Source organism: Mus pahari, chromosome 4, assembly GCF_900095145.1.
Source record: "Mus pahari chromosome 4, PAHARI_EIJ_v1.1, whole genome shotgun sequence".
Taxonomy (NCBI): domain Eukaryota; kingdom Metazoa; phylum Chordata; class Mammalia; order Rodentia; family Muridae; genus Mus; species Mus pahari.
In genome coordinates this window covers 59615268-59640865 of record NC_034593.1, presented here as the reverse complement: position 1 = coordinate 59640865, position 25598 = coordinate 59615268, and the positions used below count along the sequence as shown (strand labels likewise).

The following is a 25598-nucleotide window of genomic DNA, read 5'->3' as shown; positions in this document are numbered from 1 at the left end:
CTCATCACACAGCCTCCCTCAGACTGCCTCATCACACACACCTCCCTCAGACTGCCTCATGTGCCGCTTCCCCCTGTTTAGTTTTCTCTCAATGGAAATAAACCACGGGCTAAGTTCTGTGAATTCCAGTGAGTTACTAATCCATTGGGAATAATCTTAAAAACTTGACACATTTTAATAATAGACACGCCCCTCTCTATCATGGTTACTAATATATACTTGTCTTCATTTAGGGCTAGACCGACATGTATTCCGCATGCTCTCTACTCGTCGCCTAAGGCTCTAACTCCTTTCAGTATGTCCAAGAACTCACACTATAAGATGTGGCTCCAGTTCGAGACTTCAGTGAAAAGTCAGTTAGGACCCTCAGCTGCAAAAGGGCTCTTTCTTGTGTCTGAGTACAATTTATTGAATTTACATTTATATGTAACATGTAATAATTACCTATCTGATCTCTGCTACACAGAACAAGTGATTTAAAAAGATTAATGTCTTTATAAAAATACATAAAAATTACTATTTTAACCATCTTGAAGCATGTAACTCCACAACATTCTATACATTCATAATGCTATACAGCTCTTATCATTATCCAGTTTTAAAACTTTTATTTTTTCCAATTAAAACAACAGTTCCCCGAAATGAAGGCTAACAACTCATGTAATCACCACTTTACTTATTTTTGTCTTTTTGAGAAAAAATATTCACTCCATAGACCAGGCTACTCACTATGTAGCCCAGGATGACCCTGAACTAGTGGGAATTGTCCATCTCAGTCTTCCAGGGACTGGGATTACGGGCCCAGATCTGCACACTCGGCTCGTTCTTTTTATGAATTTGACAAAACTTGGTGTACCACATCAACAAAATCATAACTACCCTAGAGGCTTGGCGTTTTTCATCAGAACACCTTCATAGTTCATTACACTGTCACATTCCTCACAGTTTTGCCCCTTTTTGGAGAGATACAAAATATTTATATGTACAGACTGCAAAATGTTTATACATTCACTCATTTTAATGGACACTCATTAAAGCATCATCTCTATCCTTTGTTGTGGGTACTGCTTCTGGAGTTGCTGGGGTAGAACTGAACTATTGGGGACCCTTCTTTTTCAGGGTGTGCCTGCAGGGAGAGGTTTACTGCCATACTGTCTCCCAGTGTTTGTTACACTGCTACCAGGAGGGCCCAAGGGTTCACACTTCTCCAGATCTGCATCAATACATGCTCTCTGGGTTAATGGTTTTTTTTTTTTGGCTAGTTGGTTGGTTGGTTAGTTTTAAATAACATTCATCTTAATGGCGTGAATGGTACCTTACTGCGACTTTGATTTGCATTTTTCTAATGATCAGTACTGAAACTTGAATATCTTATTTGGAGGAAATGTTTATTCAAAAGTCTCTTGCAAGAATCTTCAATTTTTTTTTTTTTATGGAAGTGAATTGTATTAAATATTTTTACTCAGATTTCATTAATAAAGCCCATTTACAAAAGAATCTATGTTCTTCCACCCAAAATTAGCCCTTTTTAAAACTACACAAGTTCATTTTGAGGGACTGGAGAGACAGCTCGTCGGTTCAGAGCACTGGCAGCTCTTCCCCATGACAGTGGTTCAATTCAAGCTCCCACAGTCATCTGCAACTCCAGTTCCAGGGAACACAATGCCTTCTTCTGGCCTCCAAAGGCACTGCATGCAGGTAAAACACCCGAACACATTTTTAAAAAATGTCTTTAAGAAGAACTATCTTTGAGAGCACTTGCCTTTAAGTCGGAAACTGAGGGGATTTTTTCTTCCAGAAACAGCTCACCGAGCTGCTCATCGGAATTAGCCACACACTCGATTAGCTCCTGCCGGTGGTCAGCTGCTGCGGCCCTCAGTTCAGCTGGAATCTCATCATATCGAACAATCTGACTAAGACAAAGAATGTTTTACTTTTGTACTCTAGGAACGTTCCGTTAAACATATCCCCATCAAAGGTATGGCTAACAACTAAGGTGTTTCACTGACGGTCTGGGGAGAGCTCTGAGGTTTCTGCACCCAAACAGCAAATAAGACAATGATTATAATTCGGACAGGACAGTGGGCAAAACCACTCCATGGACCAAGTACTTTGCTCAGAGTGGACTACCAGTGAACAGAAGTGCCTAAACTCAACATAGTCAGCTATGAGGGAAACAAATCCTTTATTTTATAATAATCTTTTATTTTATAATAATCCTTTATGTTATAATAATCCTATATGTTATAATAGGCATCATAGTCTATTTTTCTACATATCAGATTTTCCCAATGATACATGATGAAATATAAAATCCTCCCCAATTTAATACGAGCTGGCCTATCTTATTCTAGAGATTAAAATGAGCCACAGAACACGTGGTCAAAACAATGACATGGGAGCCAAGTGTGGTGGCGCATGCTTTTGATCCCAGTACTGAGGCAGAGGCAGTCAATCTCGGTGAGTTTGAGACCAGCCTGGTCTACACAGCAAGTTCCAGGCCAGCCAGGGCTACATAGAGAGACTTGTCTCAAAAAAAAAAAAAAAAAAAAAAAAAGGAAAAATAACAAAAACACCTAGAAAAGTTATCAATGAAATAAGAGATTACGATTCTTCTCAGTGTGGCTACGGGGCTTAGTTTTACTGCCATCTAACTGGAAAGAAAGAAAACACCATTTACTTAATACCCGAATTACAGCAGGATGAAACTGGAGATCTGCCAACACCCACACAAAAGTTTCTATTATCTGCATTTTTAGATGAGAAAGCTAGTTTAAACAAACTAAGTAAACATAAGCTAATTTTCAAGCTAACCTATCTGAAGCCTGAATAAGCTTCTGAAAATTCTATTAACAAGGGAAGTAAGTCCATTTGGACTGACACTGTTAACTCTAAGTATGCTGTATCTTTCAGTGTTACATGACACTGTTAACTCTAAGTATGCTGTATCTTTCAGTGTTACAGCTGCTACGTTTTATTAGTTTCCAGTTCAGCCCCTAGAGCAATGGTTCTCAACCTGTGGGTCTTCACTCCCTTGCAGGTCACAAATCAGATGTCCTGCATATCATTTACATTACATTTACATTACAATCGGTCATTAAAATCACCCATTAACATTCAGGCACATTTCAAAGAGATAATTAGTCTATATTTAACTCATGTCTTCCTTTTTTTTTTTTTGATGTCTTTCAAAATATAAGATTTTGGACTTACCCAAAGTCTCCATCAAAGTAAATAGCTCGTTCTTCAATGAGGTCTATAATTCCCTTAAAATCACCCTCTAAACCAATGGGTATCTGCACAAACGCAGCATTGTGATTTAGTTTGGATCTGAAAAACAAAAACATTTATTTGCTCCTTCCCTCAAAATTATTTTGAAATGACAAAAGGCAAAAGGGAGACAAAAGAAGCATGGCAGACATCAGGGCTGAGGGTCCAGGGCTGAGGCGTCGTAGCAGAAGAGAAGATAGGCAGCAATGGAAACAGACACCTAACTCAGGGAGCTGAAAAGCAAGCCGGTCCCAACAACAGAACACAGTAATCTCTCACCACAGACTCCCTGAGTATGCTCACCCAGAAGCAGAAGGGAAAGACAGAAAGACCAGCTGCAGATGACCAGGACATTAAGAGACAGTGGGACAGCAGAGCCTAGTTCTCACTCTTAAACTGAGTGACAGAGTCAACTATTCAGTGAGAGAGTTCAAGGAAAACTCACTTCAGCCCACAACCAGACTCACTAAACAGACTGCAGGTACCAGTAGACTCCACCTTGAGAAGAAACATGCTCTAGTTGGCACCGTTTAGCATACACTAGGTCTCCCTGTATAACCATGGAGAGCTAAGAACTACTAGTATTTGAAGAAAGCCAAGAGCTTGCAAAATACTAATATTTGGGGCTGGAAAGATGGCTCTGTGCTTAAGTGCACTTGCTGCTCTTCTAGAGGACCTGCCAGGGAGTTCACAAATGCCTGTAGCTCCAGCTCCAGGAGACCCAACACCTCCTTCTCCCCTCCCTGTATATCCACATATTTGGTATATTCATACAGAGACCCACATACACATAAATAAAAAGTTTTGCAGGATATTGGTTCCCAAGATTGAGTTATTTGCTGGAAAAAAAAAAAATAAAAACTGTTTCTAGCTGTGGTGTGGCTCAAACCTTAGCACCACACCTTTAATCCCTCTGGCTGGAAAACAGACATGCCCTTAGTACACACCTTTAATCTCTAACAGTGAAGGTAAAGTTAGTTTATACAAGGATGTAGCCATGTTTGAAAGTAATGTCTCACTGAGTGGCAGACAAAGTGACAAGTCAGAGAAAGATCTGACAGAATAGGATGCACCCAACTCTAATGAGAAGAGAGAGGAAAGAGAAGCTACTAAAAAGAGCAGTGCAGAGAAGACTTGGCAGTTTTACCAGAAAAGTTGTACAGACAGGTTGAAGAGAGAATAAGCTAGACACAGGTGAAGACAGAATTAGCCAGAGAATGAGCAGAAGCTAGATTAGAACAGATTGCCAAAGTTAATATGAAGCCAAGCACAGCAATTCAGTCAGAGGCTGAGAGAGAAGCCAGATTGAATCAGTCAGCTTGGAGAGTTGAGTCAGAGCAGCTGAGTTGAACCATCCAGACAGAGTTCAGGAAGAAGTAGAAAGGGTGAGCTTATTCAGCAGTAAGTCTCAGAGACTGAAAACGCTCTAGGCCTGGATTAGATGGTACAGAGGCTAGAAGCTTCCAGGGCTAGGGCTTGATTAGCAGACTGAGGAAGTGAGCCTTGGCGACAACAATTACAACAGGAGAGTAAAAGTTACTTTTCCATAAAAGTCTAAAAGGTATTTTTAAGAGAAATGTATCAGTATCTAAGAATAGTTACCCAAGAAAAGAAAAGAACATTTAAATTAAGATTCTGTACTGTTAGGGATTAAACCAAGGCCAGGTGCATACTAGGCAAATGCTTTACTACTGAGCTATATCCCCAGACCAAACTCAGAGATTTGAAAAGTACCTCTATGAAAAATGATACTACAGTAAATGGAAAATTTATGGAAATTAGCTACACAATTGCTGAGTATTTTTAAAATGCAAAATAACATAAAAGACACAGAAGACTATCAAACTCAAACTCATGAGCTATAAACCTCAAGAATTCTGTTTGGGCCTATATGACTACTCAATTGCTAGTGACATGTAATCCTGACAAAAAGCTTGAAAAATCCAATTACTGGAGCTCGTGTAAACATGGAAGGCCCAAACCACAAAGCCGTCCTCTGATTCCCACATGTGAGTGCTATGGGCTCACACAAACATTCATCATTCACACACATGTTCAAAGCACACACACACACACACACACACTGACTCGAAAGGAGCTCTCTCATGAGCCAGTGCCTTAGAGGGAGAGAAAGTGTGACAGAAGACGATACATGAAGGCCAGATCCAAAGTCCCCAAATCTGCTTCGTGAGAGCTGCAAACGGAGAAAAGATACACAGGAGCCGCACAAAGAGCCAATGCAATCAGGTCACAGAGAAAGAGAAGTTTCCCGAAATCAGGACAAGAACTAGTAAAAAGAGTTCATCTGGTGCTAACCACCAATAACGACCAAACACTGTCTACTCTTACCAAAAGATATTTCAAACACTGGAAGAAGATAAACATCACTTTCACATTTGCGAATATATCCTCCACCAGATGTTTTGTCATCAGATATTCCACCCTTAGTCCACTTACCACCTCAAGGGTTTCGGCCCGTGCCCATCAGCTGGGTAAAATCTGATAGGGGCACAATGCTACATTTGTTAAGAACAAAACCTTCCTCCACGTTATCTAAAGAAAACAAAAGTGCTCCCACCATCCATCTATACAGCTTCCCCAATGGTAACACAGCAGCACAGTGCAGTCTCTGGAATCTACACTACAAATACAAGACACATTTTCCCCATTTCACAGAGAAAGACGCTAATGAATCACAGGGTAAATTAAACCACTGAGATTGTGTTCCATTTACTAAGATCACAGAAATGCAATCAAGAAAGGAACTTTAGGATACAACTTAATAATGAATTAACTGTCCTGAATGTGAAGGTCTGCATGCTGCAGGCTCAGTACCTCATCTGTTGGAGGGCCCTGGCTGGGTTGGAGCCCATTCGGTCCAGTTTGTTAATGAAGGTTAAAAAGGGAACGTTGTAGCGCTTCATCTGCCGACTGACTGTCATGGTCTGGCACTGGACTCCGCCAACTGCACAGAGAACAAGGACTGCACCATCCAGGACCCGCAGGGCCCTTTCCACTTCGATGGTAAAGTCCACGTGGCCTAAAGGAGACAGGGCAGCAAGGGAGGGTTTTAAAGAACAGTGTGAATTGTTAATATACAAACTAGTTTCTATTTGCTTAGGTTAGGTTTCCTATTGCTGGGATAGAACACTGACCAAAACCACCATGGGGCGCAAAGGGTTTTATCTGGCCAACAGGTTACAGTCCATCCTCAGAAGCCAAGGCAGGAACTCAAGGCAGGACCAGGGGGCCAAGCCCAGGGCTGCTCACTCGTTGGCTCCTGGTGAAGAGCTCAGCACACTCTCTTACATGACCCAAGACCACTTGTCTCTAGGGTAACAACCCAGGGGCCTGGGCCCTTCCATTTCTTTTTTGTTTTTTTGAGACAGGGTTTCTCTGTGTAGCCCTGGCTGTCCTGGAACTTACTTTGAAGACCAGGCTGCGATTAAAGGCGTGCACCACCATGCCCAGCGGCCCTTCCATATCTTCCTGTACCCACTTGTCTCTAGCTTGTGTCAAGGTGACAAAGAACTAACCAAGACACTTGATCCCCTGTCAACCCCACGTAACGACACAACAATCTTAAACAATAATATCTTCCTTCTTGTTTATCTTCAAGACCTCACAGTAATATGAGTATCACAATATAAAACATAACTTTAAATGTCTTAGTCTTTAAAAACCAGTGTCTCTTTTAAAAATCTAAAGTCTATCTTAAATATCTAACATCTCATAACTGTTGGTTGCTGGGAAAAAAAAAATCAAAAAACAAGTTAAATAGTTTCCTACTCCAAGAGGAAAGAGTCAGGGCACAGTCACAAAGGAAAGCAAAAGCAAAATTCAACAATGTAAAAGTTCCAAAAGGCTTGAGTGGCTCCTGTTATCTGGCTCTAGCATCCAGAACACATATAGCTTCTCTCCTAGGTTCAACCCAGCTCTACTCCACAGCTACCAGCTATGCTTGGTGGCCATCTGCATACTGTCAACTCCAAAATCCGTATAACATCAGCTCTACACTGAAACTGGACTGCGCCTTCACCCACAGCCTCTTGTAGGATCTCTCCAGGGCAAATCCTATTATGTGATGCCAAGCCTCAACTGCTCTCCACGAACCTCCTCAATCCTGGGCCTTCTACTGCAACTGAGGCTGTACCCACACCAATGGACTCTCCATGCCAAGCCTCAGCTGATCTCCAAGACCCCCTCACGCCTTTAAAACCAGTACTACCTAGACGACAGCTGCAAGCATGACAGGAAATCCTGGCCTCCCCTGAACAGCACAGCATCTCTGTGCTGACCCTGGGGAAATAATCCTAGAAGATTTCACTTCAGTGATGCTGGCTTCTTCTTAATTACTGCTAACTTCTCACTCCAGCTGACAAGCATCGAGTGTCCTGGCAAAGCAAATATTTTACTTTAGTGCTGCTTATTTCTACAACTGATTCTGTAGCCCCAGCTGACTGGACACCATATAGTCTTAGCTCAAAACGTCACACAGGTGACCCTGATGCAGCCTTCCCTTCTCTCTGGATCTTCACAAGCCAGGCCTCGATCGTCTACAGCTTCTTCAGCATTCCTACTTTCCAAGCACTCACAATAGCCTATTAAGTTCTAAGCACTCAACGACTTTCTCAGTTCAAAATTCCAAAGTCCTTCCCCAACCCTCGCCAAAACCAACATGGTCAAGGACGTCACAGCAGAATCCACAACCTGTACCAAGTTCTGTATTTAGTTTCCTATTTCTTTGATAAAACATCACGATCAAAAGCAATTTGGGAAGGAAAGGCTTCACTTGGCTCAAAGGTTGCAGTCCATCATGAGGGAAACCAGTGTAGGAACTAAAGCAGAAACCACAGGGGCCCCTTACTGCCTTCTCAGCACGCTTTCTTATCTCTCTCAGGGTACAGGCTGGGGGGTGGGGGGATTATGCCCCAGTAGGCTTGGCCTCTATCAATTAGTAATCAATAAAATGCCCAACAGACACATCTGCAGACAATATGATGACAGTGTGTCAAGCTGGCAAAGACAGACAAACCAGGACACTGAGAAGTCCTTCATCTCTGCTCATTACACACATCTTAGATTGTGATGTAGATCCCTCATGTCATCAGCCTTGTGTATTAGGTTCAAGGCTCAGCAGCATTACTTCTAAAGGACATTAGGGAGAGCTAGACTATGGTAAAGGGAGAGCCCTTTTAACTTTCTTATTATGTTATTTTTTCAAAGAAGCAACATACAGATAGATGAAGAGCTTTAAGTGCCAATCTGGTAGGAATTCAGTTTTGCACTTTTAAAATCTGATCCTCAAAGATGAACAGGATCACAGTAGAAAAAAGAATTACATACACTTTTGCTTCAAGGGGCCCACTTACCTGGAGTGTCTATGATGTTGATATTGATGTCTTTCCACATGGTGTACGTAGCTGCTGACTGGATAGTGATCCCTCGCTGCCTCTCCAGTTCCATGGAATCCATGACAGCACCAACTCCGTCTTTACCTTTCACCTAAACATGAGCACAAAAACTCACATTTTTCTGTCTTTCATCCCAGAAAGAAATCTTGACTGAAATGGAACCAGAAAACAACGCTAACATATGCAACTGTGAGATAAGCCTAATCCTATAACCATATCATTTCATAAAGCTCTTGTTTCCCGTCTCGGCTCCCAGGCTCAGGTTTTCCCTTGTTGGCAGCTGACAAGCACTTGGGACCACCATCTGCTTCCCCTGAACTGCTGGCTGCTGGCCTTCCAGAGCCTATGATACTCAGGCAGCAGACCTCTCCGCTGTTCCCCTCAGACTGTGAGGCACAAAATGGGAGTGTTTAGCTTTGAAAGGACACGCTTAAGCAGATGCTCTTTGGCTGAAGAACAGTCTGAGCTAGAGTTAAGTCACTCAGTGGTTGGCGGTATCTTCTTCGAGTGTCAACATTTTAAACAATGCTTCTCTGTTAGGTTTTAGTAGAGCTTATATTCAGTGCTGTGGATGAAACATCCTGAGAAGAAGCCGTATCTGGCCGTGACTGCAGACCTCCTGGAAGAAGTCTGTCTTCAGAGACTGATGGACCCATCGCAATGTCCTACTGGGGAGCATTGGAATCGTGCAGGTTCAGGGGCTGCTTACCCTGTGCTGGGCTGTGTCTTGTCCAACCCTGTATCTAAAGTAACACCTCATGAGAGTAAACTAAAACCTCTTAGAAGCTATTAACCTAGCAGGACACTAGCTTCTGTCAGTCCTAAAGCTAAGAATGTCACCTTGGGCCTGTAGAATAGTTCCTCGTCTCATTGTCCTTGCATCTGTGGTGTGCCCACCAATGCATTTTAAACTTGCCTTGATCTCTGACTTTCTTTGTTCTATAAAATTAAAGCATCATGAAACTGCTTGCATGTTAGAACATTAAATTTGGGACAACTTAACTGTGTTTCATAGTCACTCAAAATGGCCACAGATTAAAAACTCTGATTTCCTTTAAGATGAGAGCTGTGGTTTTTGGTTTTTTGTTTGTTTGTTTTTTAAATCGAAAGCCCCTTTTGAGATTCACTTTCCATTTAACATTATAAACTTGGATCCTTCGTTAACATGCATGAGACTTCATTAACATGCATGAGACTGTTGTGACAGCTGTGTAAGGGTCTGTGATGCCATCTCAGCATCTTCTCAGGATACCCACAGTCACAACTTCTAGAGAGGTTGTGAATACACAGTAACATCTCAAGCCAGCTTGACCTCTCCTCTTTGTTCATCTGACTTTGGCTAAGGAGCCTCTGTGACAGTGGTTCTCAACCTGTGGGGTCGCGACCCCTCTGAGGTGGAACAACCCTTCCACAAGGGTTGTCCAAGAGCATTGGAAAACACAAATATGTATATTACGATTCAGTTATGAAGTAGCAACAAATACAATTTTATGGTTGGTGGTTACCACAGCATGAGGAACTGTGTTAATGCTCGCAGCATTAGGAAGGTTGAGAGCCACTGCCCTGCCCCTGACCAGTTTTCATCCTAAACAAGGTTTTCTGAAGCTTATGAAACTATAAGGACAGAACAATTGGAATCAAGTTCTGAATTGCTCTGGACCCAACCGCAAAGCACACACCTCGTGCATCGTGGCAATCCTGCCAGTGTAGTACAGCACCCGCTCTGTTAGCGTCGTCTTCCCGGAATCAATGTGCGCCGAGATCCCAATGTTTCGTATTCTTTCATTGGGAATTGGCCCTGACGAACACCATCGGCGGGTCTTCCAAGCAGCCTGGGAAAGTTTTAAAAGCTCAGTTTAACACACCTATTATACGAGATCACAGTTACAATGTGAACTACGGACTTGTTTTCTCATCTTCAACACAAGGGTTCCCAACCTCTGTATTATCTAAGGAGCCCTGGATTTAATTCTGAATAATACTCATAAAAGTAGCACAACTACTGTTTCTAAATGTTCATTTTAAACTTGAGACTTCTAAACGTTTGTGTATATGTGTTTTGCTTGCATATATATATCTGCACCACGTGCACATCTGGTGCTGGAAAGGGCAGATCCCCTAGAGCTGGAGTTATGGATGGTTCTGAGCAAAGACGAGAGTTTTGGGGATTCAACTCTTCCTCTGGAAGAGCAGTCATGGGGTGGTCAAAAGGGCAATATGAAGGACTCCATTCTTACCCCTCCACTGTGTGGGTCCCAAGACTGACACTCAGGCTGTCATACTTGACAACTACCCTTAAAAGTCAGAGCTATACCTCTCAATGACCACTTTAACAAGAAATACAAGTTTTAGATCAAATTGTACCTTAGGTTCTCTGTCTTCTCCCGTCCTGTAATTCACAGCTAGCAAGGGACATACAGGTCTACCCAACTAACAGGTCTACTCAACTAACAGCCTCAAGACAACTCCAGAAAGGTTTCCAATTTCATCTGAACGTAAACAAGAAAGTACCTTTTGGGGTGGTGGTGTTCCAGTCAGCTTTACACGGGGGAGGGGGGGTGTATTTGTTGAATCAAAACAAAACTGCACAGCCAAACGCTTGGCAAAAACTTCTGGGAAGAGGGAAACTGGGCACATGTCAAAGAAGACAGCTGACATGCGCTTGGGTGGTTAAGCCACAGGGACACTTGGTAGGAAAACAAACGAGGTATCCATGACAGGTAAGGGGCCACATCTACCAATGGCTTTCCTGCTCTGAGAATCTCACTCCAAAGACTTACAAAGTTTAATCTATACACCTGACTGGGAAACATGGCCAGAGAAGAGCACCGGGATGTTGAACAGAACCCACTCGCTCAGAAAGCATCCAACCATACCCAGTAGTAAGAGGACCACTGGATAACGAGTCCGAAATCCGGGATTCGAGCCCCGGGGATACTAACTTTCATCTGACCTTCACTCGGGGCACTTCTCTTTAAGATCGATCATACCCATCAGGAGGCGGGGGACCCCAGCGCAGAGCTGCGGGTCGCAAGGCCGAGCTGGCACGAGGGTACCCAGGGGCTTACGGGGCCCGGGAAGACGCAGCTTCCCAGATAAGGAAGGGATGTCGCCAACCTGCCCGGCTCTGGAAGGCTCTCTGGCACCAGTACCTGCTTCCCCTGCCAGCCCAGGACCGCAGGGACCCGAGGGAACGGCCCACGCCCCAGGGCTGCGGCGACCCGCAGCAGCCGCATGGCAAGCCTGGAACAGTCACTTCCAAGGCTCCTGCTCTGAGGTGCTCGGCTACGCTCGGCGCCGGCAGCAGAGCGGGAAGAGCTCAAAGTCACGCCGGCAACCCGAGCCGCTGGAGCACTTCCGGGAGGAAGGTCAGGAGGATGGCCAGAGGAAGGGAAGGGAGAGGCACCTCCGTCTCAGCTCGACGTGGCGCGCGCCCTCTCCTGGTCAGGAGGAGAAAGCGTAGTTTATGCAGAGGATTGTCACAGGGAGATGTCATTACTAAGGAGGCAGGTACTCTGGTCCCTTTGTCTTTAAAGGAACAAAATAAAAATTAAAAACCATCGCTGTATAAAAAAAACATGTGAAACCATGCCGGGCATGGTGTCACACGTCTCTAATAAGAACACTTCAGAGGCAGAAGTAGGTGGATCTCTTATGAGTTCCAAGATAGCCTGCTCAGCAAAGAATTCCGGGCCAGTTAGGACTAGACAGTGAGAACCTGTCTCAACAAAACAAAACAAAAGCTGCAGATTTTAAACGTAGTTGTTTTACCTGCATGACAATGGGAAAACGTTTATAACAATTTTAATGGAATGAGTACACAAAATGTATTCATTACTACAGCATCAGAGAATCTGGGGGAGGGGCTGGAGATACGACTCAGAGGTTAAAGGCACTGTCTGCTCTTCCAGAGGTCCTGAGTTCAATTCCCAGTAACTCCATGGTGGCTCACAACCACCTGTAATGAAATCTGGTGCCCTCTTCTGGCCTGCAGACATACGTGCAGGCAGAAAGTTGTATACCTAATAAGTAAATCTTTAAAAAAAAAAAACAACAAAAAACCACTTCAGAGAGAATCTGGGGGAAATGAGAGTAGATAAATGTTGAATTACAAATAAAAAATTTTAAAACCTTCTTTATTGTTCATCAGCAATGCTAGCTATGCATCCTCAAAACTGCACCCGTGGCGCTTCTCCCTGGCCTTCTTAAAGGCCTCTAAAACGTTGACATATCCAAAGCAGAGTTTCTGGTCTTCCCCGAGCCCCCTCAGACAGCCCTGGTGTTCCCTGAGCCCCCTCAGACAGCCCTGGTCTTCCCCGAGCCCCCTCAGACAGCCCTGGTCTTCCCGAGCCCCCTCAGACAGCCCTGGTCTTCCCCGAGCCCCCTCAGACAGCCCTGGTGTTCCCCGAGCCCCCTCGGACAGCCCTGGTCTTCCCCGAGCCCCCTCGGACAGCCCTGGTCTTCCCCGAGCCCCCTCGGACAGCCCTGGTCTTCCCNACAGCCCTGGTCTTCCCCGAGCCCCCTCGGACAGCCCTGGTCTTCCCCGAGCCCCCTCGGACAGCCCTGGTCTTCCCCGAGCCCCCTCGGACAGCTCTGGTCTTCCCCGAGCCTCCTCAGACAGTCTCCATCTTAGCACAAGAATCTCCGTCCATCCTAGCCATAGATGGCAGTCACCTGGGCTTGCTGGCTCCTGTAATCTAAGCCTCTCAGCATATGTGAACCTCCCATTTCCTTCCACCTCTCCACAGGGCCATTTCTTCCTGGGGTTACTGTGATGAGAAATGGGTTGATGTCACAGCTTTTGTCTTTGCTGTTCTTCAGTAAACCCTCACACACTGAGTAAAAGGATCTTTTCAAGCCAGACCATATTCCCTCTCCACAGAAAATGATCTCCCTACTTTAGTGTTGTTAGGCTGGAACCCATGCTCATCACACCCACCCCACCCCACCCCCCAGCTTCAAAACCCTATCTGCTCTCCTTCCCCATCCTACCACACAGAAAAAGCTGTCTCACCCCACAAAAACTACAGCCTAACAGGTCACCATCTCCCTGGTTCCGGCTACCCACCGGGAGTGCCTGGGGGGGGGTCCATTTTTTTTACCTTATATGGGCATAATCCCAGTTCTTAGCTCATGAGTCATCACCACGTGGCCCAAAACCATAAAACCTCCTTGCTTTAGCCTGGGTGAATGACTTTACTGACCTTCACCTGTGACATTGGTCAATTTGCCAGACTGCTGCCTTTTAATAAACCTGCCTTTATGTTATTTTTTATAAACAGGCGGCAGTGATCAGGCAGGAGGGGTCCCTCAGCGGGCCCAAGGTGAGTTGTCCCCCTGAAGAATCAGCTTAGTATAAAAGGAAGTTTATTGGGGAAAGGGAGGGGGACTTGGAAAAGGGGTACAAGCAGAAATATTGGGGGACAGAGAAGGACAGAAAGAGGAGCAAGGAAGGGAGAAAGGGTCCAGCTGGTCAGCAGGGGACTTGTGGGAGGGAGAGAGAAGGTCTATGTGCCTAGCTCCTGGATCATACCTGGTGAGCATAGATGCAAACTGTTGCAAGGTAACTGTTGGGCAGAGCCTAGAGCGGGGCTAACGATTTATACTTTTGATTTGACTTGAATTGGCTCATTTTGTTGGCAGAGAAACCTATTAGGTATAAGTTCAATGTTTTTCATAATGCTCTTTGGGAAGGAAGTTCAGCTCTCTTTCCAGGCTACTTCAGCCCTGTACAGGTGGAGGCATTGTTAGAGGAGAACAAAGCTTGGGGTCAAGGCACAGTGACACTTCCTTCTGTACTTTCTTGTAGAGGAGGAATATCAGAGGGTTCTGTGTCGGCAGTATCCTTCCGGCTTCAACTGTAAACCCAGACAGAATAAGGCATCCAAAGACGGAACACTGGTTCCAAATTCTCAGTCACCGATGTCTACCCAACATTCTTGTTCCTTTTCATTGTTCCTCAAGTCATTTGTCTTCTTAATTTTTACACCTTTGCCTGACAAGTTTCAACAGCTCCCCCACGCCTTTCTACATCTGCACACATCCTGCACTTTCCCCCATAGTTCATTGTATTTAATATCTATCATGGTACCACATGATAAATCACTGTAATGTCTTTCATAACTATTCTTTATTATTATTATTTTTTTGTGGTTTTTCGAGACAGAGTTTCTCTGTATAGCCCTGGCTGTCCTTGAACTCACTTTGTAGACCAGGCTGGCCATAAACTCAGAAATCCACCTGCCTCTGCCTTCCAAGTGCTGAGATTAAAGGCATGCACCATCACGCCCAGCCCCATAACTCTATTCTTAAAAAAAAAAAAAAAAGCCATGTCAGAACCATTCTTTACTAACATCAGCCCAACCCACAGATGTAGCATTGGAAATGCTCTGTACCCGCTGGCAAGTATTCCTAGATTCGGAACAACTAATGATAACCTTGGTTATACCTGTGATTTGTGCAGGTGCACAAACTTGTACAGCCGTTTTAGAAATCAGTGTGGTAGTTCCTCAAGAAGATGGGAATTGATCTACCTCATGATCCAGCCATACCACTCTTGGAAATAGACTGAAAGGATGCTTTATCCTACCATAGAGACACTTGCTTATCTACATTCATTGCTGCTCAATTTACAATAGCCAGGAACTGCAAAGAACCTAGATGTGCCTCACCAGAAGAATGGATAATGAAATGTGGAACATATGCATAACGGAATATTATTTCGACTTTAAAAAAAATGAAATGATGGAAAAGGATGGGACTAGGTAAAAACCATCCTGAGGGAAGTAAACCAGAAAGAGAAATGTGGTATATATTCACTGTGGAGAATAGCTAAGTCAATGCCAATGAAGCTACAATCTATGTAATATCACAGAAGTTGTGTATAAAGTAAGGAACTAGAGGGAACAGATAGATCTCAGAAGAAAAGAAGTATCGAGTAGGGAGGGAAAGGGGGAGAGGGAGATGAGGAAGGAATATGGGGAGAGACAGCTAAACTCAAGGGCCATTTGAGGGGTATTTTGGAAACCTAATAAATTAGAAACCTAATATAGACATAAATTAGAAAGTAATCTAAATAAAATCTCCAAATAATGGGGAAGACAGGACCCCAAACTGGCTTTCAATATCAAATAAAATTTTCAGTTCGTCTAATTGAGTTGTTGGCCCAAGGGGTCCCCTCGAAGTCAGCAAACAACCCAGGCTTGTTGTCAAGACTATAGATTGTTCTCGACAAATAGTCAGCAAAGCCCCATTGCTGAGGACAACACCTAGAGAACTCAGTGAACATGGAGAAATCAGCTGGTGCCTACAGAGTCTTCACCCCAATGTTCTAGTGTGCAGAAAGGTACTCTGCATGCTACCAAAAGAAATGTAAACACCAGCCCAGCCACAAACCCACTGATTTACAATGGTGGCCTTCCTACAAGTTATGCTGGTGTAGTGCTGGCGCAAAACTTGTGGGAATAACCAGCCCATAACTGATTTGACTTAAGGCACACTCCGCAAGATGGAACCCATACCTGGCACGGCTAGGGTGACCAAGAACCTGAGACTAGATAGTCCAGCGACCTACAGTAAAACCAAATATCTTTTCAGTCTGTTGACCAGGGCTGCTCCTCAGCTGGGCAGGGTCTCTTGGGGAGGTGGAATGTGGGGAGTTTGACTGCGCTTATCCCATGCCACCAGGGTGCTGGATTGTTTGGAAGTGCGGGGGTCAGAAAGCATAATCTAAAATGTGGGAAGGCCAGAACTGGTTTAGGGGTTTCCAGACCTGCAAAGAGGCCTGGCCACAGTGTTCTCAGACTCTTGTACATCCATTTGAGGAAGGGCAGAGAACAGAGTCGGGAGCCATGGGCTTGGGACAGTGTCTAGTGGGGGGAGGGAGGGACGTGTAGCTCCAACTTGTCTCATGGTGATTGTCCTTGGCTTGGTGAAGGCAGGTGGTGGTTAGTGGCAGTTGTGGCTGGGAGAACAGAGAGGCCTTCTACAGAAGAATAAAGCTGCAGCTCTGTAGACAAAGGCTATCCCCAGGTTCCTCATGGAGGATCTTGACAAAAGAGACAGTCCATGGTTCTAAACGGTTTATTGTCATGGCAGAAAATGGATGTGTAAAACCATACCCAACTTCTGGAGTGGGCCTGAGATTGAATACCTTTTGCAGGGAGGAATGTCTGAGAAGAGAAGCTTATTGGCTAACCCCTCCAGGCCTCTAGGTACCTCATTAGCACAGAGAACTCTGCTTTGAGCCTATGTAACCATAGGGCATGTTTCTTTTGTGAGAAGCATGGCATGTGTTCCAAGTCAGGAGTCTGGCACAGAGCTGGGAGTTGCCTACCTTACCAAACTTCCTGGCGTGGTTTTATGTCCCACATAGTCATTTAATTGAAAGGATGTAGCAATCAAATGACTCCTAATGACATTCAGCTATAATCAAAGATTAGTACTCTGCTATTCCATCAGCAGAGAAGCTTCGTTGTACAGCAGAGGGGAACAAATACAGAGACCCACAGATAGACATTATGCAAAGTGAGATACCTTGTGATGCTAAGCCCTAAATGGGATATCTGCCACAGGATATTTAATCACACTGTGAACCCTGAGACTGTGTTGTTTATAGGAATAAATAAACAAAAAACAACCAAACAAACAAAAACAAATCTGTTTCTAGTTGTGGAGTGGCTCAGCCTTGGCACACACCTTTAATCCGTCTGTCTGGAATACAATATGCCCTTAGTACACACCTTTAATCCTAAATCTGAAGGTAAAGTTTGTATAAGGAAGCATCCATGTTTGAAAGCATGAAAGTCTAATTGAGTGGCAGACAAAGTGATGAATCAGAGAAAGATTTGACAGAATAGGATATGCCCAACTCTCATGAGGAGAGAGAGGAAAGGGAAGCTACTTAAGAGAGAGCAGTGCAGGGAAGAGGAGGAATATTTACCAGGACAGCTGTAGAGACAGACTGGAGAGAGAACAAGCTAGACACAGTTGAAGAAAGACGGAGCCAGAAGATTGGAACAGCTTGCCAGAGTTAGTTGGAGGCCAAACAGAGCAATTCAGGAGAGCCTAAGGGAAATAAGTCAGACTGAGTAAGTCAGTGTAGACAAGAATTGGAACCTGTAGAACAGCTGAGTTGGACCAGTCAGCCAGGGCTCAGAAAGAACTACACATGGTGACTTATTCAGCAGTGAGTTTCAGAGGATGAAAACATTCTAGGCCTGAATTAGATTGTACATAGGCTAGAAGTTTCTAGCACTTGGCCTGGGTTAGCAAAGGCATTAAGCCTTGGAGGTGACAACTATTTCAGGAAAATAAGTTAGTTTTATAGATATCTCCACTAAACCTCTCCCCTCAAGGCTCAAAGAACCCCAAGGAAGAGGATGCAGAAAGAGTATAAGGGCCAGAGGGAATGAAAGACATCAGAACAAGGCCCTCTATATGCACATGATCAAAGCTCATATGAACTCACAGATTGAGGCAATATACAAAGCGTCTACACTAATCTGAGCCAGGCCCATTGTATACATGTTGTGGCTTCCAGTTTAATGATCTTATGGAGTTTCTGAGTGTGGAAATGAGTGGGTCTCTGATTCTTGTGACTTCTTCTAGACTCTTCTTTCTGTTTCATCCAATTCTGATGTGTTGTTTCTTGTTTTATCTTGTTATATTTTATTGTATCATATTTTATTATCCCTTAGAAACCTGCTTATTTTCTATTGAAAGACAAAAGCAGGTTCAGATGGGAAGGGAGGTGGGGAGGAACTGGGAGAATAAGGAGGGAAAACTAATCAGGATATATTATATGAGAAAAGTTGTTTTGGTTTTTTTTTGTATAGAATAGTTTATACAGGGCATGGGGAGGGGAGTCAAGAGGGTAGTAGCAGGAGAGAAAGGGAGAGAGACAGAAAGACAGAGACAGAGACATACAGAGACACAGAGACAGAGAGAGAGGCCAGTCATGAAGAGAGAGGGGGAGGGTAATGGGGAGAGGTCAGGAAGGGAAGAGCAAGAGTGAGAAAAGTACTTTCAATAAAAGTAGGGAAAATCCAGCTACTCCATATGAAGTTATAGTAACGGAATCAAACTAGCAAAGAGATAACAAAAGCTAACAAAGATATTAAATACTTCCAACTTGAATTATTTCATGGAGTACAAGACACATAGACAGATGGGAAACACTATATAGTTAAAAAAAATACAGAGAGAGGTTTTAGCTGGTTAGAATGTACTTTAATTTCCTCATCGAATCCCTTTGATAGGCTATTGTTACTGCTTCTTTTAACTTCTGGTATAATAGTCCTACTAGATTTCACCAATATGTCAGATATAGAAGATGGGGGGGGGGATCAGACCCAGATCATGATGGCTGGATTTGATATGATCCAGGGATTTCTTCCTTAGTGGCTTTACCAATTCTCTGTACTCTCATTAGTTTCTTTATAAAAAACTACAGAGAATGAGCCTTCCCGGAGCCATGGGAGACAACATGTGGTATCTTGCCAGCTATTGTGTAAAAATGCTCTTGTGTTAAAGATTCTATAAGTCCATTGGAACTTCTGTGATGTGTTGCAGGCCTGGAGGCAAACAGCCATTCGTTGTCCACCTTTGCGGTTTATGTATAGTTTGACAATTTCATACATGCATGTTGTGTGTGTAAGTTCTCAGGAAGAAACTGTTATCTGTTGCGATCGCCTGACTCGCCAGCAAGAAAGACACGCCACAACAGGATTCTTCTGCAGATGTTTATAACGGGTTTTATTGCTGAAGCGAAAAGACCCCGAGCCCGAAAACTGGTGCTGCTTAAATAGGCCTAAGAGGGATGTGTCACTCCATGATTGGTGCTCACTATATACCCTCATTTGCATGCTCTGGGCTTGAGTTGTGACTCATCATCTGTGCTGTTTGAACATGTGCACAACAGTTGTCAGTTAGCTGGCCTAACTGACAACAAGCCCCTTCGGGCTCAGGTGCCATCTTGTAATGGCGAATGTGGCTTCCCACATCTCCTCCTTTTTTGTTTTATTGAAAAAAAATCCATCCCCGGATTTCCTCAATCCATAGAGATCAAGATGGAAAGTACAAGATCAGTCCCAAAACACCCTAGCGCGTGCAATGAGCAGAACTCGGTGCTGTGCAAGGGCTGTTCGAGAGTGTTGAGTGTCACTCGTCCCAGTGCAATAGTCAGCAAGGCCTGTGGGGTGCAAGAGCTAACAACTCAACAGGTCATACTATTCTTTAGGTAGTGACAACCAGACTTCTGAGGAGGCACCATTATCAAGGGCCAAAAGAGCTTGAGTGATGATGACTTTGTCACGTCTTTGTTGGGTTTTAAGTTTGCACAGCAACCAAAGTAACAATACTCCTCCACAGCATATTATTGCACCAAATGGAAAAACTCCCACCCACTCCTTAAAGTAAGAAAATGCAGAAGTAAGCCAAGAGATAAAATCTCCGAGGGTGATGGGTTCAACATGTGTCCCATTAAGGGTTAGGATCTGCATCTGTAGNTTCTGTTGCAACTCCTCCAGCTCCACGGACCATTGTCCCTTCAGGTAATCGGAGATGTTTTGGCTGCTAAAACAAGAATCATTAACATATTTTATAGAGGTAATACACAAATTGGGTGTGGAAGAGACACAGCTCAGTTGAACCATATCGGTCAAAGTATCTACTTGATGTTGTAGCAGATCAACTCTTTGATTGACCAGTAATATACCTGAGGCTAGCTGTGCATCGACTCTCTGTAGAGTGGACAACACCTCAGAGGTAGTCTCAGCAATCTCATTGATGGTATTGGCTGTATTGACCTGATTTGCCATGGCTATTCTAGCCGTAACTGTGGCGGCAGCAGATACCGCAATTGCTGTAATAATAGCTGCTGTAATTCCAAAATCTCTCTTATGCCTATACAATGTTGCTATAGGGAACTCATCAGGGTTAGCTGCTACTGGCACAGGGACCAATAGGCGGATTTTGACTACAATGGCCAAGGACAAGGTCCCATTCCAACATTCAGATAAAACACAAGAATGTTGCGTACTATTACAAAGAACTGAGGAACCCATTGGAAAGTTCCAAAGGATCTTGCCTATTAGCAATTGTACCATTTCTAATCCAAATACATGGCAAAGATGAATTTCCCATAGTAAAACATAAAGTGTCATGTAAGGAAAAATTAGTAGAGGTATACGGTTGGGGAGCTTCCCCATTGGGAATCGTGCATGGCACGTTTTGTTGGCACACTGTTGAAAAGAATGCAGGCAACACTATTGAACTGAAATGTACAGGCATAGGTACTGGCCATGTTTTTACTATGGCCCATAAGGGGATACCGGTACTGAATTTAATCCATATCCACATCAGCAGCATTCCCATCTGGTTCACAGCCCTCTGGGTCTTCATGATCTTTTAGGATTCGCACCAATCGCGTTGGTACCCAGATTGGATTGTCTTCTCTCTGTGGAAAAACACAAACAGCTCCCCTGGATCTTGTTAACACAGGATCCGGACCATTTGTTACTTAGCACATTTTTCCATCTAGCTCTTTCAGTAGGTGGCTTAGGCCATTGACCATGCCTTTCCACCGCAGAACGACCATTTTCATCCAAATTCAAAAAATTGAGTGTAAATAAGGTGAGGGACAGAGCCATCTTTGGGGTCATAGCAGTGTTAGACAGTCTCTCAATTTGTGACTGTGTATATGAAGCATTTACACCGTAAGTTCTTACTGACTCTGGCAGCTCTTTAACCTGCTTATGCTCTAAAGGTTGGTAATATCTAACATTGTTGGCGTCCTCAAACACAGGAAACATCTGCTGTAACTTCCTGCATGTTTTCTCAGGACAGAACGAGTATCTACACTCATTTCCGCCTTTCTCCTGATAGGGTGGTGGGTGGGTACTCGAGCTACCCCTTAACAGGCCATAACGATCTGACTCATAGGCTGCTGCAGCCTCTTCTAAGGCCTCCTCCTCACTTTCCGAGAGGCCTGACTCCTCGGAACTCGTCAGTTTGAGAAGTTCTAGTTCTGCCAGTGGGTACAGCGACTTATGTCCTTCTGCACTCTTTTGCGGCATTTTTTGTTCTCCTTTCTTGCTTTTCTCTTTTCTTTTCTTGTTTCTGTTTCCTGCGCGCTCCTGTTACCTTACTACGCTCTGTTTCTGACATGCTCTCCTGTAGATCCTGTAGTACTCTTTGTCCTTCCTTAACTAGCATTTCACACTGTTTATCCTGTATGCGAGCTTTAACTAACTTCCACAGGGGTCGCGTGCCTGCTTTTAGTTTTATAGTGACCATAAACAACACAGGAAGTGCGAGAGCAACCCACAGAAAATCTACCCCAAACGGAGGCATACCTCTCAGAGCTTATCTTTATTATTCTCATGTCATGCAGTTCTGAATCCTCCCTGTCCTCCAGGGGGTCCTCGCATGTGCCTCAGATGTTCTGGTTCCCGGGGTTTTCAGCACCACTTGTCGTGATCGCCTGACTCGCCAGCAAGAAAGACACGCCACAACAGGATCCTTCTGCAGGCGTTTATAACGGGTTTGATTGCTGAAGCGAAAAGACCCCGAGCCCGAAAACTGGTGCTCCTTAAATAGGCCTAAGAGGGATGTGTCACTCCATGATTGGTGCTCACTATATACCCTCATTTGCATGCTCCGGGCTTGAGCTGTGACTCATTATCTGTGCTGTTTGAGCATGTGCACAACAGTTGTCAGTTGGCCTAACTGACAACAAGCTTGTTGTCATGGCGAATGTGGCTTCCCACAGTTATCAAATTTTGAGGTGGGGTGTGTGTCACTATCAGGTCCCAAAGGAACCTAGGACAAGTCTCACTTAAAACCTGTGGCTTCTTCAGCACTTCTCACCTAGTCCCCTACCCTAAATCTCTCCACCCCAGGGACTGGGCTTCGTTCCCTCCTCCGGCTTCTAATGCCTGAATAACTCAGCTATTGTGGCTGTAGGCTCTCTTGTTTCCCATGTGATCTCTTGACCTCTTAGTTCCTGGCTGGCTTGCTCTTGGCCTTTTCTCTACCTCTCGTGTTCTCCCTCTCTCCTCCAATGGCCTGCTCTATTCTGCTGGCCATGTTCAGTCTGGAACCTTCCAGATGTCTCTGGCTGTACACTCCCTCATATTGACAATTAAAACTACTCAACTATATCTAGGAGTGGTCATGTCCTCAAAGCCCTCACAAACTTTGTCCCAAGCCAGGCCCAGTCATCTGTTCTCAACAAGCTAACTTAAAAGAGCCAAATTAAACGTGAAAAGCAGAAAAAAAGAGATTTTAGTCAGCGTGACCACATTGGGAGGAGGGACAGAGAAACCTAGTGTCTGAGGGTTTTATGTATTTGCAATATGACAACTTCCCAGTGCTGTTATATGTATACTAAACCATGCATAAGAGGACCCTTTTAACTAGTACATGCTCAATTTTAGTTATTAAATGAATGAGTAGACTTTAAAAACTTTAATGACCAATTAAGTACATAATATAAAAATCAGTAAAATTAACAAGCATTTATTAAAGTTAGCCAGTGAAGTGTGAACACAGTTTTACTCTTTAGAAAATCACGAGGCTTATAGAATAATGCTGGCTTTTTAAAGGATTTTTTTCCCTTGATAAACATTATGATGAAAGAACTAAGTTCTCTATATTCTTACAAACTTCATCCCCAACTTCTGTAAAGATAGGTTAGTGCATGAATTCCAGAGTAAAAAGGCTAACTGAATTCTTAAATGGAATCATTAAAAGAGGAGCAATTTTGTTATTATCACCTTGCTCAGGAATACACATCTAATGAATTTTGAGAAAATCAATTACTCTAGTTTTCAAAATAGAAAATGATTTTTTTAGTGTAAAAGGAGTCTCTCATTAAGCATCGACAAGATAGAAATATGCAACATTAAAAATTTAAAGAGAAAGAACATATAAATTATAATAAATTATGCAAGTGTTATATGGAAAACTTTATACCATATGCAGAAATTATAATGAAATTCATGTACACTAGCAGTTTAATGTATTTTCTTGAAATGAAACGATTTCTGTTCTTTTCAAAGTAAAAATGTTTTATAACATACTAATAGTGTATATGTATATATGTATAAATAATTAATTTCAATTAGCTATTTTCTTCATTTACATTTCAAATGCTATCCCAAAAGTCCCCTATACCCTCCCCCCNCCCTGCTCCCCAACCCATCCACTTCTGCTTCCAGGCATGGGCATTCCCCTGTACTGGGGCATATGATCTTTGCAAGACAAAGGGCCTCTTCTCCCATTGATGGCTGACTAGGCCATCCTCTGCTATATACACAACTAGAGACACAGCTCAGGGGGTACTGGTTAGTTCAAATTGTTGTTCCTCCTATACTTTTGCAGACCCCTTCAGCTCTTGGGTACTTCCTCTAGCTCCTTCATTAAGGGCCCTGTGTTTCATCCAATAGATGACTGTGAGCATCCACTTCTGTATTTGCCAGGCACTGGCACAGGATCTCAAGAGATAGCTATATCACGGTCCTGTCAGAAAAATATTGCTGGCATATGCAATAGTGTCTGGGTTTGGTGGTTGCATATGGGATGGATCCCCCGGTGGGGCAGTCTCTGGATAGTCCTTCCTTCCATCTCAGCTCTGAACTTTGTCTCTGTAACTCCTCCCATGGTTATTTTGTTCCCCATTCTAAGAGGGAACGAAGTATCCACATTTTGGTTTTCCTTCTTCTTGATTTTCATGTGCTCTGCAAATTGTATCTTGGGTATTCTAAGTTTCTGGGCTAATATCTGCTTATCAGTGAGTGCATAGCATGTGTGTTCTTTTGTGATTGGGTTACCTCACTCAGGATGATATCCTCCAGATCCATCCATTTGGCTAAGAATTTCATAAATTCATTGTTTTTAATAGCTGAGTAGTACTCCATTGTATGAATGTACCACATTTTCCATTCCTCTATTGAGGGACATCTGGGTTCTTTCCAGCTTCTGGCTATTATAAATAAGGCTGCTATGAACATAATGGAGCATGTGTCCTTTTTACAAGTTGGAACATCTTCTGGGTATATGCCCAGGAGAGGTATTGCTGGATCTTCTGGTAGTACTATGTCCAGTTTTCTGAGGAACCACCAGATTGATTTCCAGAGTGGTTGTACCAGCTTGCAGTCCCACCAACAATGGAGAAGTGTAACTTTTTCCACATCCTCGCCAACATCTGCTGTCACCTGAATTTTTGACCTTAGCCATTCTGACTGGTGTGTGGTGAAATCTCAGGGTTGTTTTGATTTGCATTTCCCTAATGATTAAAGAGGTTGAATATTTTTTTCAGGTGCTTCTCAGCCCTTCAGTATTCCTCAGTTGAGAATTCTTTGTTTAGCTCTGTACTCCATTTTTTTAATAGGGTTATTTGATTTTGTGGAGCCCAGCTTCTTGAGTTCTTTATATATATATATTGGATATTAGTCCCCTATCTGATTTAGGATTAGTAAAGATCCTTTCCAAATCTGTTGGTGGCCTTTTTGTCTTATTGACATTGTCTTTTGTCTTACAGAAGCTTTGCAATTTTATGAGGTCCCATTTGTTGATTCTCAATCTTACAGCACAAGTCATTGCTGTTCTGTTCAGGAATTTTTCCCCTGTGCCCATATCTTCGAGGCTTTTACTCACTTTCTCTTCTATAAGTTTCAGTGTCTCTGGGTTTACGTGGAGTTTCTTGATCCACTTAAACGTGACCTTTGTACAAGGAGATGAGAATGGATCAATTCACATTCTTCTACATGATAACTGCCAGTTGTGCCAGCACCATTTGTTGAAAATGCTGTCCTTTTTCCACTGGATGGTTTTAGCTCCCTTGTCAAAGATCAAGTGACCATAGGTGTGTGGGTTCATTTCTGGGTCTTCAATTCTATTCCATTGATCTAC

At 43.5% G+C, this 25598-nt stretch overlaps 1 protein-coding gene across 2 annotated transcripts in view; it reads right to left on the bottom strand.

The window, feature by feature from the left end:
• Gfm1 (G elongation factor mitochondrial 1) overlaps positions 1-12038 on the bottom strand; it is a 46600-nt gene extending 34562 nt beyond the window's left edge. The window contains exons 1-7 of one of the 2 annotated variants that reach the window (XM_029537739.1): positions 11837-12036; positions 11196-11222; positions 10364-10516; positions 8643-8775; positions 6106-6310; positions 3214-3330; positions 1763-1913 (exon numbers count right to left, since the gene is read on the bottom strand). In XM_029537739.1, the coding sequence (XP_029393599.1) occupies positions 1763-1913; positions 3214-3330; positions 6106-6310; positions 8643-8775; positions 10364-10516; positions 11196-11222; positions 11837-11920 (870 nt within the window). In that variant the 5' untranslated portion in view covers positions 11921-12036. Of the gene's footprint in view, positions 1-1762; positions 1914-3213; positions 3331-6105; positions 6311-8642; positions 8776-10363; positions 10517-11195; positions 11223-11836 lie in introns of both variants that reach the window. The other variant, XM_021195693.1, reaches the window with a different exon arrangement.
• Between the last annotated feature and the right edge of the window lie 13560 nt (positions 12039-25598).